General features: G+C 45.6%; 1 protein-coding gene across 8 annotated transcripts in view; it reads left to right on the top strand.

Annotated features, from left to right (window-relative positions):
- Positions 1–12,175, top strand: part of bcas3 (BCAS3 microtubule associated cell migration factor) — a 320,419-nt gene that overhangs the window by 117,250 nt on the left and 190,994 nt on the right. The window contains exon 17 of one of the 8 annotated variants that reach the window (XM_080006291.1): positions 4,168–4,212. The exons of the other annotated variants lie outside the window; for them this stretch is intronic. Coding sequence (XP_079862417.1) covers positions 4,168–4,212 — 45 coding nt within the window. The remainder of the gene's footprint in view (positions 1–4,167; positions 4,213–12,175) is intronic. 8 annotated transcript variants of the gene reach the window in all.

Here is a 12,175-nt window from a genome sequence, read left to right as displayed (position 1 = left end):
CCACAGGCGCATAAAGAAAGCAGTTATCATCCAAGGACCCTCTTTAGAGGAAACCTCCTCACTGTATCTTCATATTGTTTGGTTTGGATTTATGGTCGAGCCTGTTGGTTGTCCAACAGCATTGGAGAAAAGAAGCAAAGAGATGAATGGGAATAAACAACACAGAGGGGAAATCACAAAATAATTGTGTGGCTTTTGCCGCCACTAAATCTATGCAAGTAAGACAAAAAGAAACCATGTAATTTTCAAAGCACCCGCAAAGGGTGAAATGCAGCCCTAAGTGCACTGCCAAGCAAATAGCGTGTCCGGGCTAATTGCACGTATTTCAATTTGGTGTCTATGCAAAATGAGCCTCACTACAAAAAAAGTCATATTCAGAAACACCAGCGCTAATAGCCACATGTAAGGGGGGGGGCAAATATAAGCATCTTCAGAGAGGGGATGGTAGCTCAGGCGGTAGAGCTGGTGGTCTAGTGATCTAAAGGTCGCTGGTTCGATCCCAGGCTCCTCCTGCTAGCATGCTGTAGTGTCCTTGAGCAAGACACTTCACCCCTAATTGCTCCTGATGGCTGCGTCCGTCAGTGTTTGAACAATTGTAAGTCGCTTTGGATAAAAGCGTCTGCTAAATGACTAAATGAAAATGAAATGAAATGAAATGAGAGAGGTGGTGGTAATTGAAGCGCATTTATCAGTGGTGTCCTGTTTGAGAAGATTGTGAAGCATTGTGTGATATTTTTTCTTTCGTCCTCCGCTTGTAATCCAAACGCGCCCAGAGAGGGGACAGAGACTCCATCCCTAGACGTGCCCGGGGAGGGGACAGAGGGGGTGGGTAGGGGGGCGATGGCTCTGTCGTGCCCCCCTACCCATAGCCAACTGTGTAATCGAGAGGGAATGATCTCTGAGTAGCGGAGTGGCGAGCGCTCCCTCTCCATTACGCATTCAAGCTTTCCCTGTTCCCTGTTTTCCAAACAAAACAAATAAAAACTGTGTTTTTATTTAAAATGTATTAATTTTTCGCTGCTTCTTAATTGGACAAAAAAAAAGCCTTGTGCGTCCTGTGTCGTGTCTGCAAAGCCATTGATACCCATTTTTCTCCTCCTCTCTGCCATTGTCCTAACTACTGTGTTCTTGGCGCAAAGCCACCATTTATACCATGCCACATGGATAATTGCAATCAGACACAAAACAAGGGCAAATTGCACTCAGCAGCAAAACTTTATGGCTATGTTTGAGCTATGATATCATTAGCACAATATCTTTTGTGAATGGGACGTTGAGACAGGGCAGATAGCGGTTGCTATCAGTGGCAGAAATGCATTCTTTGTGAATTCCTTCCAGAGTGTGCAAATATAAGCAGATTCATCCCGAGGCCTTCCATCGTAAAGAGACAGACAATTCATCTGCACAGTAACGGTGTGCTTCATTACAAGGCATTTTCGAGAACTCTATAAAACCCTCCAGTGGATTTGTGGCGACGGAAAAATCACTTGCCTCTAAATGCCGCTTTGATCAAGGCCGGCTAGCGCTTCTTGCCCAAACGCGGAAAACTCTCCGTCCCAAATCCCCCATTGATATTTTCCCTCCATCAAAATCCAGATTGAGATTACCCACAAAAGGGAAAGGCAGCTAAGAGTGAGGACCCCGGCGACCCGCCACAGATGGGCGAGCAGATTACTGTAATGCATGTGGCCCAAGCCCACTGCCTCGCCAGCCCATTGTCATCTAATGAGAGTGATGGCGGAAGCAGGCTTTCGGGGGCTAGCTGCCCGGTGTACTGTATCTCCTCGCAGACTACGCCGCCGTGCTGCAAGATGTCACACACACCGGCTGGGGCTAAACCATTTGCACAAATCACACAGCCCCCGGCCCTTTCTAATGGCCCCTGGCGGAGCAGCTATTAGGGCCAACGGGTTAAGAGATGGAACGTGTGAGCGATTATTCCGTGGGAGTGGGGTCGGCGCCCTCCCAGGTTGCTTTACACACACTATTTCTCTCTCTCTCTCTCTCTCTCTATCTCTCCATTTGTTTCACTCTCCTCCCTCACTGGTATTTCTCGGCAGTGAAAGCAAGGCACACGTCAAATCACAATTCTAGCCAGTCCTCATCGTTGTAAACAATACATGTTCACCTCTGAGGAACCAAGGGATGAAGGAACGATGCAGTTGACGTGGGATGTTATGTTGTTACTGTTACTTACGATTGTGTTGTTGATGCACAAATATTACTACACAAAGGAGCTCCAAGAACCCCAAAATACCCTTCTCCCCCTAATCAATATTTATCCATTTAACTCCTGAAGAGTCTTGTTGTTGCTCTGTTGTTCCCTGCAAAGAAGGGATCAAGTGGAGCGAGACAACCAAGGGTACGCATAGCGAACACACATCAGCGAGATCCCAATGCCTGCTTCAGCCTTCGTCTCATCTGTGGAGACAAACAGAGGGGTGTGTGTGTGTACGTCTCCCAGTAGCGTGAGTCCATTTACCCAGCTGGAGACCATGGGTCAATTGACCCTGGTTTAGATTTTTCAAAGAGTTACCACAGAGGACGAGAGGGAAGCAGCGTGGCGCCACCCTCCCTCCTCACACTCGAAACACCTACGCAATATCATCCATTCCACTCACTCCCCACCCCCAAATTGGCCTTCATTAGATGGACCGCGGTCACGCAGTGTTCCATTCATCAATTCTCACCCCCCCGCCCCATATACCAGTCATATCCTTGTACCACCACATCTAATCAGTCTGCTATCGTCCGAGGAGATCCGGGGCGGATGCACGAAGACATTGATTTAAAAAGAAGCGCTACAGAGTGCTTTGCTTGGCTAGGGAAACTATTTTCATGACTAGGGGAAGTGTGTGTGTGTGTGTGTGTGTGTGTGTGTGTGTGTGTGTGTGTGTGTGTGTGTGTGTGTGTGTGTGTGTGTGTGTGTGTGTGTGTGTGTGTGTGTGTGTGTGTGTGTGTGTGTGTGTGTCTCGGGGTATTGGGGGTGGTGTTGGGTAGTTGAGGCTGGCCCATTTGAGGACAGAGTTCAGTCTTATCAGTTCCCTTTATTGCTGTTGGAGAGGGGCTTATTTACTGTAAACTGTTTATGGAGCTGTTCGCTATCTCTGGATGCACGGGGTAAACACAGGAACACACTCCCACTCCCCGATGTCTTGTAAACACTGGGAACTACGCGCCCAGACCAAGAGATGGAGGCCGAAATGCTCGACGTGCACACAAACAGACACAAACACACACACACACACACACACACACACACACACACACACACTCTCAAGACCGTAGCACACAGCCTTGATCGTACGTGTTAACATAGCATTGCAGGGACTACACACTTTAACCTTCCCCCACACACACACACACAAACCACGCACACACCCTCAGCTTTATCAAACATGGACACAAGCTCTAACAGTGTTGCAATGCACGTGACCACTGCGCGCCATGCACGAGCCATGCAAAGGCGTCACATGAAACCCCCGACCTCTCGTCTATCTGCTGTATTTGGGAGCTATTATTTATTAGTGTGTGTGTGTCTGTCTGTCTGTCTGTCGGTCTGTCTGTCTCTCTGTCTGTCTGTTGTATCTGTCCTCAGACAGTTAACAATATCAAATTGTCTTTCTTTTTTTATTTATTTTATTAATTTTTTTTATTTTCAATTTCAGCCACATGATACTAGTATGAATAGTTTCATTTGTTTTTTTGCATAATTGGTCTCAATGTAATCTCTCTGGTCTGAGAGAAGTTAAGTGCTTCAGTCCCTTTACTAAAAAAAAAAGTAAAACATGATAGATGAGAAAAATTGTACGCACACACACACCACATCTGCCAAAAATATGGTATCACACTTTACAAAGCGGCGTGAGCGTTTAAATTGCCCCCCCCCCCCCAACCCCCCTCACAGTTTTCAAATCCATCTTAGCCCGCCGACACTCTGCTTCCTGCTCCATTTCTACGCTGCGTTCTTAAACAGACACGTCCAAAAAAAAAAGAGGCATGCGAAAAGTGTGTTTGCTCAAGTGTGCTGCTCCTAATAATGGTTTTTCCATCTATTCCTCTCTCTCTCTCTCTCTCTCTCTCTCTCTCTCTCTCTCTCTCTCTCTCTCTCTCTCTCTCTCTCTCTCCCTTTCCCTCTCTCTCTCTCTCTCTCTCTCCCTCATGAAGACCCTACCTCTTTGGGGCGGGATGTTTTGCCATTAAAACTCCATGGTGAGTTGGTCTCAACCCCTTTCCCAACACCCACCCGCTCCCCCCTTCTGACAGCATGCATGTATCTGCTGTATTTCACTGCTTTATATAGTTTTTATTATTATTATTATTGTTATTGTTATTGTTATTTTTATTACGGTGCAATGCTCCTTTTGTCTCTGCGACGTGGTTTCCTTGAACATCCCAATCCAAAAAATGACATCCCCCTCTCTCTCTCTCTCTCTCTCTCTCTCTCTCTCTCTCTCTCTCTCTCTCTCTCTCTCTCTCTTCTTTCTTTCTTTCTTTCTTTCTTTCTTTCTTTCTTTCTTTCTTTCTTTCTTTCTTTCTTTCTTTCTTTCTTTCTTTCTTTCTTTCTTTCTTTCTTTCTTTCTTTCTTTCTTTCTTCTTCTTCTTCTTCTTTCTTTAAATCTCCTTAAACCAGCATGGTGGCTTTTTTTAATAGCTTTATGTTCTCTTACAAAGAGAATTGCCATTGTACAAAATAAAAGCCATTGTACAAAATAAAAGCTGTATTATTCAAATTTTCACTTGCCTCCTTTTTATTGTTTCGCCGCTGTTTTCGTTTTTAGGAGGATGTTACCTCACACAACGCAGTGCCTCTATTGGTTATCATTATACCTGCTTGATTCATTTCTCATGTACTTATCCACCTTCCTCCCTACAGTGCTTGTTTGTTTGTTAATGTATTGATTCGTCCATCCTTCTAGTTTAGAATAAGTGGTTCCAACACAAAACATTTCCCCTGCTCAAGTAACGCTCTGGCTGCGGAGCATTTTCTCGTCTGGGCTGAATCTGGAGTGTCAATGCAGTCTCGTGAAATCAAAATCTTACAAGCTTTACAAAAAAAGAAAAAGGGGGGGGGGTAAAGCCCCATTACGACAGAGTTACTTATGAAGAGATGACTGAGTGGCCTGGCGAAGTGAACTTTTTTCCTTCCTGGTCTCTCTCTCTCGCTCTCGCTCTCTCTCTCTCGCTCTCTCTCTCTCTCTCCAGCTCGCTCTGGCACTCTCTCACTCCGTCTCAAGGTCCTCACTGTCGACCCGATTCACTTTAGGAAATGAATAGCATGTGGTGGCTTGGAGTCTTGGGTTTCCTCTTTTGTTGTGGCCAGTCACTCGTAGTTTTTAATTGAAGCCCCCCCCTCTCTCACTCACTCTCTCTCTGTCTCTGTCTCTCTCTCTCTCTCTCTCTCGCTCACACTCTATCCTCTGTTTAAGCCCCTTGGTGATTTCAGGGAGTATGCCTTTCAAAGGGTACCCATCATTGGCACATGAAATCTCGGCCCTCAAAATAACTCGCCCTTCCGCTCATTTTAAACATCGTTGTTGGCTCAATGCCGCGCTCCTCGGATGGGAGGTACGAGAGTCTATTTTTCAATTTTCACTTCAGTGTCAGGGCATTTACAGTTACGCTGACCTGAGAACGCATTTCAGAAACAAAGCCTCTTTTATATTCTCTTCCAGGATGTTCTGTGCTGTGCCGTGTCTCCTCAAATTTCCGATTTGCTGACTGGTAATGTCTGGGTTCTTAGAAAGAAAAAGAGCTGGGGGGGGCTTATAAAATGACGGCCTCACATACTGTACACACACAAGTTTGTTGAATGAAGCTACCACTTTGTGATGCTCTTCCGCCATCTGCCTATCTGTATTTTTCAATGTCAGATAGTTGCTGGTCCTCCCTGAGCATTTGCTGTTCGCCTGCCACCCCTGTGAGGTACACTCAGGGCTGGCTCTAGCCTTTTTGGAGCCCGAGGTGAGATCTGTAGAATGTGCCCCCTTAGGCCCCGCTGCGTGCACGCGCCACAAAATTCCTTACAGGTGCACCCGCCCTCCCATGCACACTGTACCTCATTGCCCAAACTCCACCCAACCTGCCCTCCGATGCTGCAACCTCACCTCAATCCCACTCAACCCCATTTACAAAACATTTGTCGGGGGGTCAGGGGAAGAAGAGAGAAGAATACATTTTGTTTCAGAGACCTTTATGCAAGCATGCATTCTGGTAAATTTTTATGCAAGTAAATCACAAAATAACAAGCCAACAAAATACATTTAAAAAATGAATCTAGCTTTCCTCACCACAGAAAGAACTTTACATTTTTTACTTTGTTTTTTACCTTGTTTGTGATCCATTTTTAATTTTGATGACTCATACCAATCAATTTTCCACAGTTTTTTCTCTTTTCTTTTTTGGTCTGTATTTTAGTATGGTAACACTTTCCAGGGGATCCAGTCGATCGGTGGGTTGTGTTATTTGCGTCAGTTCATCTTATTGGGGCAAAGTGTCCAGAAAGGAGGGTGATTGACCAAGGTGATGAAAGGCGTGTTCTGGGCTGTTCTGTGCAGTGTTGATGCGGACAGAGAAGAGTGAGGGAGAGGGATGCGGAGATGTTCACTTGTTGCTGGTTGTAGTGTGAAGAAACAGCAAGATAAAGATAAAAGTTATATAAAAGGGTCACGGCCATCCCCTAGTTGTTGTTTCCATCTCGACATCTTAACCTCCGAGGTGGTTCTGAGGCACTCGGCAGAAAATAGAACCAGGCTTCGGCTCCAAACAGAACGATCGTCTGGGTCGCCTTCACTGAGTTTTGTCTAGTTAACACTGCCAAACATCACAATATTTTATGTTTTATCAGACAAGCAGCACACCGGGAAAACGCCTGGTACTTCCGATACAGTCCCCGGTTGTGATCAGAGCAGAGCAGTTGCCAGACGCCGAGCACGTGACAACTGGGTAAAACCAAAAACCCATAGAGGAACGGGGGGGCGGGGTTGGGGCAGCCAAAAACTTTAATTTAAAAACTTTAAACTTTTAATTTTTAAAACATAAAAATAACTTCTGGGGTCACCCAACATCTTTATATTTTGTATTCTAAAAATATGCTTTGGAAAAATTTTCTTGCATCATTTTATTTTCTTTCGTTTTTATTTCCTCTTGGCTTCACGCACCCATGGATGATTGGTGCCCTAGGCAACCACCTATACAGCCTATGCTCAGAACCGGCCCTGGGTACACTCGTGGTTGTCATCCGGGCCGTCTGTTTGCAGCCAGCCCGATGCTGTTCTGCGGGACCTGATGTAGAAATAATAGAGGAAGTTGAAGTATTATGTCCTCCACATGATGCATGATGCATGCTCCTTCTCTGATGTACATTAACTCATCCAGCTTTGTATCGACCTGTACCAGGCTCCCTCTACGGGGAACATACATCACAATGCAACTTTGTCGCTGGATGGCCACATCGAGCAAGCTCTGTCCTATTGGTTTACTGTGAGGGGGACCTGAGGGTTAAAAAAAGAAAAGAAAGAAATGGAAGCTACGACTGGACAGCCCCCACTCCACCCCCACCCCCTCGATGGCGCCTTGCGTTAGTCCCCGACGTAGTAATGGGAAGGGACTTTGATGGTTGATGTTGCAGATTGAATTATGCCCTTGAGGAAAAGCTATTAGCTCAGTCAAGAGACCTCATTTGATAAATTAAAAGTGGAAATGACATGTGAGTAGTCTTTTTTTCAGTGGGTCCCAGTCGAGAAAATGGAGGCCGCTTCCCCGGTTGAAAAAAGGCAATGGTACGAAAAGGAAATGTTATGGAGGGAGCAAAGGAGCGGGTGGGGGGGTGGGAGGAGGGAATAAAATAGAGGGAGATTTGGCTGCCGCTTTAGTGACATCCATCTCCACCCACTCTCATTTCCCACTCAGTGTATTTATTTTTCGTAATTTATTGATATTGGGTTACGTTTTTTTGTCGGTTACTGATTTTTGCCAAACCTCCCCCTAGCACCAGCACCCTTTCCAGAAGAGGAAAAAAAAACTTCTGCCTTCCATATGGAGACCGGCATTGGAGCCTCGTCTCCTGCATCCGTGCCTCTCCGTCGCGAGGGCAGAAACCTCAACACTTTTCTCGCCACTTCAAGCGAGGCAAGAGAGGAAAGGGATGATTTAAAACGCAGATGAACAAAACCTTTGCGGTCACTTCTTCCTTCGGGAGGACGGGAAGTGAGTGCCAAGCTGCACTCCCCAGTGCCTCTGGCAGGCGCTGTGCTGGCCCGGGCCTCTTCAAAGAGTATCCACAGACGCAGCTCATCAGCTAAGGAGACCACAGAAGGGAGCCGCTATTACAGGCCGCTGTCACAGACCCGTTTATATGTCCGTGTGTGTGTGTGTGTGTGTGTGTGTGTGTGTGTGTGTGTGTGTGTGTGTGTGTGTGTGTGTGTGTGTGTGTGTGTGTGTGTGTGTGTGTGTGTGTGTGTGTGTGTGTGTGTGTGTGTGTGTGTGTGTGGTTGTGGATGCTCCTTGCACTGGAGTATACGGACATGTTGAGGTCTGTAATTGTGCTAATAACTTGGCCCGCTCTCCTGAGCAGCTCAAAACTATAATCTCCCCTTTTTCTGAGCCACATAAGAGTCGTTTACACTCTCATTTGTCAGTGCCCCCCCCCCCCGCCGCCGCCCTCACTTGGGGGGGGGAGCATGTCAATTTTAAACACTATTATTCCTCACGTTGTTATTCTTGCTCCTTCTCCATCCAAACACAACATACTGTAAGGAGTTGTGTGTGGAGGATATGAAATCGCTTCTGTTATACTCCATTTCTGTAATACCCCTCCAAGCCCTCACCCTAAAAAAAAAATGCGACAGAAACGACAACAGAAAAAGGAAACCCATCAAGCCACCCTGGAATAGGATTTTTGTTTGCTGGTTGCCTGAAGCCGGTCAACCGCAGAACGTTCTTAAGGGGCTGAACATTTTTTGGTAGAAACGGGGGAAAATGGGCCATTAGCTATCAGACACCTCACCAAGGTGGATGGTAGACTCCTCAGTGATCCCACACAATTAATGTTGGAAATGTCCCTCTCCCCTTGCACTTGCAGAGCTGCAGTCCCAACTCCTTACGGTTCCTGGTGGCGGATGTCTAATTAATATCCTCAATTCCCTTTGCAGCTTGCACACACGCTTTACAGTGCTCATCTTCAACAGCGCAATAGTTTTGGATTTCCAAGATGGACTTCACATCCAATCAGTATTACATAGTCTACTCTTAAGTCTGAGCGATAAGCATTGCAGAGATGGAGAGATGGAGCAAGAAAGGGAAAGGTCACCGAGTGTGAAAGGGTGTACGGCAAAGACAGACAGAAAGGCAGTACTCTGAGCTGGCTGACCTCTAGGTATCCAGGCCTGTTTGTTCGCTGCTTTATCTCCTGGACGCGCTGACAGGCGAACAGCCACGAGGAGGAGGAGGAAGCAGGAAGAAAGGACAACAGCGCCCGGGTCTTAGCCAAGGCAATATCCTGACCGCCGCATTATCTATGCCCCCATCTCCCTCCATGGACGGGGGCTCACTCTAGCTATTCGGATACTCATCCCTTCCCTCCTGACACCACCACCTTCCTTTGGAGATCAAAAAGTAATAAATACATGCTGTGAATTCTGCATTAGGCCCCATCGTTTCTTTTCATATCAACCTCTTCCCATGCTCCCTACTCCCGATGCGGTGTTCCCATGGTGTTTGGCAAACAAAGACATCAACTTCTCCTTTCGTCCGGGGACTAATTTACGAGCCGCTGACAGTTTCGAAAGGGAAGCAAAAAAAGGGGGGGTTGAGTCCAGGGCAGCCGCAGGTCATTCAGCACCTGTTAGTGTAGACGACTAGTTCTGCTACAGTAGTTTGAACCGTTAGGGCTGGCCATCAAAAATTGACCCCTAAAAAATATTACTGACCAAATTGTTTACATCCTATACCGATGGTCTAAACCTAAGTACTGTACTTTCTTATTTACCCTGGCATCTGTGCACAAAAAAAAACCAAGTCTTTTCAGTATTAAGAAAATACTGTTAAAAACATTATTGTGTAGAAACCAATAGGGAAGTAAAATAAATAACATTGACATACATGCATGGATTATCTGAAAACAAATGTAATAGTCTTAAAATACGCAGTCTTGTATATCTTTTAGTTATTTTCTTCTCTTTACCCCGGACAGCTGGATATGAGGGTGAGTTGCTCCCATCAAGGTGTGGTTTACTGCTGGGAATAAGGTTAAGTGCCCCTTTAGGAAAGCATGATACCAACACTCCCTAGGGTCTTATTTTCAGGTTCGTGCCTGAAAAGTTCTGGCAGGATTTTGCTGTCCAGGCTGGTTAGAAGGCCAGACATTAACACCAAAACTGGCTACTGTTGTGTGATTCTTTCCATCTGGGGGGTTGCTAGCACAGCTGAAAAACCCTTTTCAGCATTCGCTAATTCGCAAACGCTCCTGACATGCTGCATAATCCAATAACTCTTAATAAATTCTCTCCAATGGCTAACATGAGATGGCCAGTGGAAGCAGCTGGAAATCTCTGTGACGTAAGGCACATGGTGTGAAAACCCTTAATGCAACCCATAAGTATCCATCGTTTTATGGACGGGACTGTGTGTGTGTGTGTGTGTGTGTGTGTGTGTGTGTGTGTGTGTGTGTGTGTGTGTGTGTGTGTGTGTGTGTGTGTGTGTGTGTGTGTGTGTGTGTGTGTGTGTGTGTGTGTGTGTGTGTGTGTGGGGCACGCAGACAGTTTCCACAGACTGCATTTCATGTCACACTCTACTACACTCCCTACAAATGTAATCAGTATATACATGCATATTGCTGCAAAAATGTAATATACTAAATAATATATAATAAAATAAAATATAATTCACTAAATAAATTTAGTGAAGCATACAAACAAAATGTGGCACACTAGCTTCGGCGTCTAACATATGCAACACACCATCCACCCACAGACATACACACACACACACACTGCCTATCTGCTAGGGATGTGTAGTATTTGTATCTGTATTTGTTGAGGCAGCAAAATGATTTGGATTTTTATTTGAATAAAATGGGAAAAAGACGTAACAGTCATTGTTTTTGTTTTATTACACTTGCAATTTGAGGATATTAAAGTGTTAATATACCGTAGGTTTCGTTAAATAAACTATTCTAATAATTAAGAACACTTTAATTAATAATGTTGTTTTTATGGTTTTCATAAAGCCAGCAGAACATGTATAACCTAGACAGCCAGAGTTTAGGTAGAGGGAGGATGCTTCCAAGCGGGGGGGCGTTTCCCATAAACTCCTCGTAACTTCTCTCTGCCCACATCGCCACAGACAGGCAATGTGCCTGTCTTGCCCAAGAGGGGCCCTGCCCGAAAGGGACGGAGGATATAAGTGAGAACAGCGTTGATATTCCATCACACGGCTCTCATCTCGCTCAGAAAGGAGAGTAGGGGGCTTGACTATGCGTGGAGATTCTCTCTGTGGGACCTGCGTAGAGGCTCTGCGGTTCTCATTTGTGGGGGGCGTGGTTATCAGCAGTGACTCTGGCCCTGTTTACATCTGGCATTAACATGCGTCTTGGGTTGGCCGATCAGAAGTGGACAGCTCTCAGTACGTCTTTTCACACCTGGCATTAGAATGCCTCTCCACATGCATCTCGAGTGGTGCCATGCCGTTGTTCCAACAGCCCATTATTCTTAAACCCCAATAGTCCCCAATGGGACGTGGACGGCACCCTAACCGTAACCATCTCTAACCTTATAACTTAACTTAACCATCTCTAAGCTTATACCTAAACCTAACCATCTCTAACCTGATATTTTTCAGACTATTGGGGTTTCCGAATACAGGTACTCCTCAATGACCTACCTGTTTAACGGCCATTGGGACTTACGTCCAGCTCTCTGACCAGTCTGTATTGTGTTCACTACGTACAATACCGCTGCGTGCGCAGCATCTCATCAACAAGCATCTTATCGTGCATTACCCTTTTATACACTATATATACATTATATTCGCTATATACACTATACATTATATACAATATACATTATATATACTATATACAACTGTATGCATCTCATCGCGCATCACCATTCTCAGTCTCGTTCCCGCAATCTGTCAGTATTCACTACACTAGCGTTCGCAATCGCCACGCCCCCTT

The sequence above is a fragment of the Zeus faber genome, assembly GCF_960531495.2.
Source record: "Zeus faber genome assembly, chromosome: 9".
Taxonomy (NCBI): Eukaryota; Metazoa; Chordata; class Actinopteri; order Zeiformes; family Zeidae; genus Zeus; species Zeus faber.
Note: the sequence above shows the minus strand (reverse complement) of the source record. Positions and strands in the feature narration are given on the sequence as shown.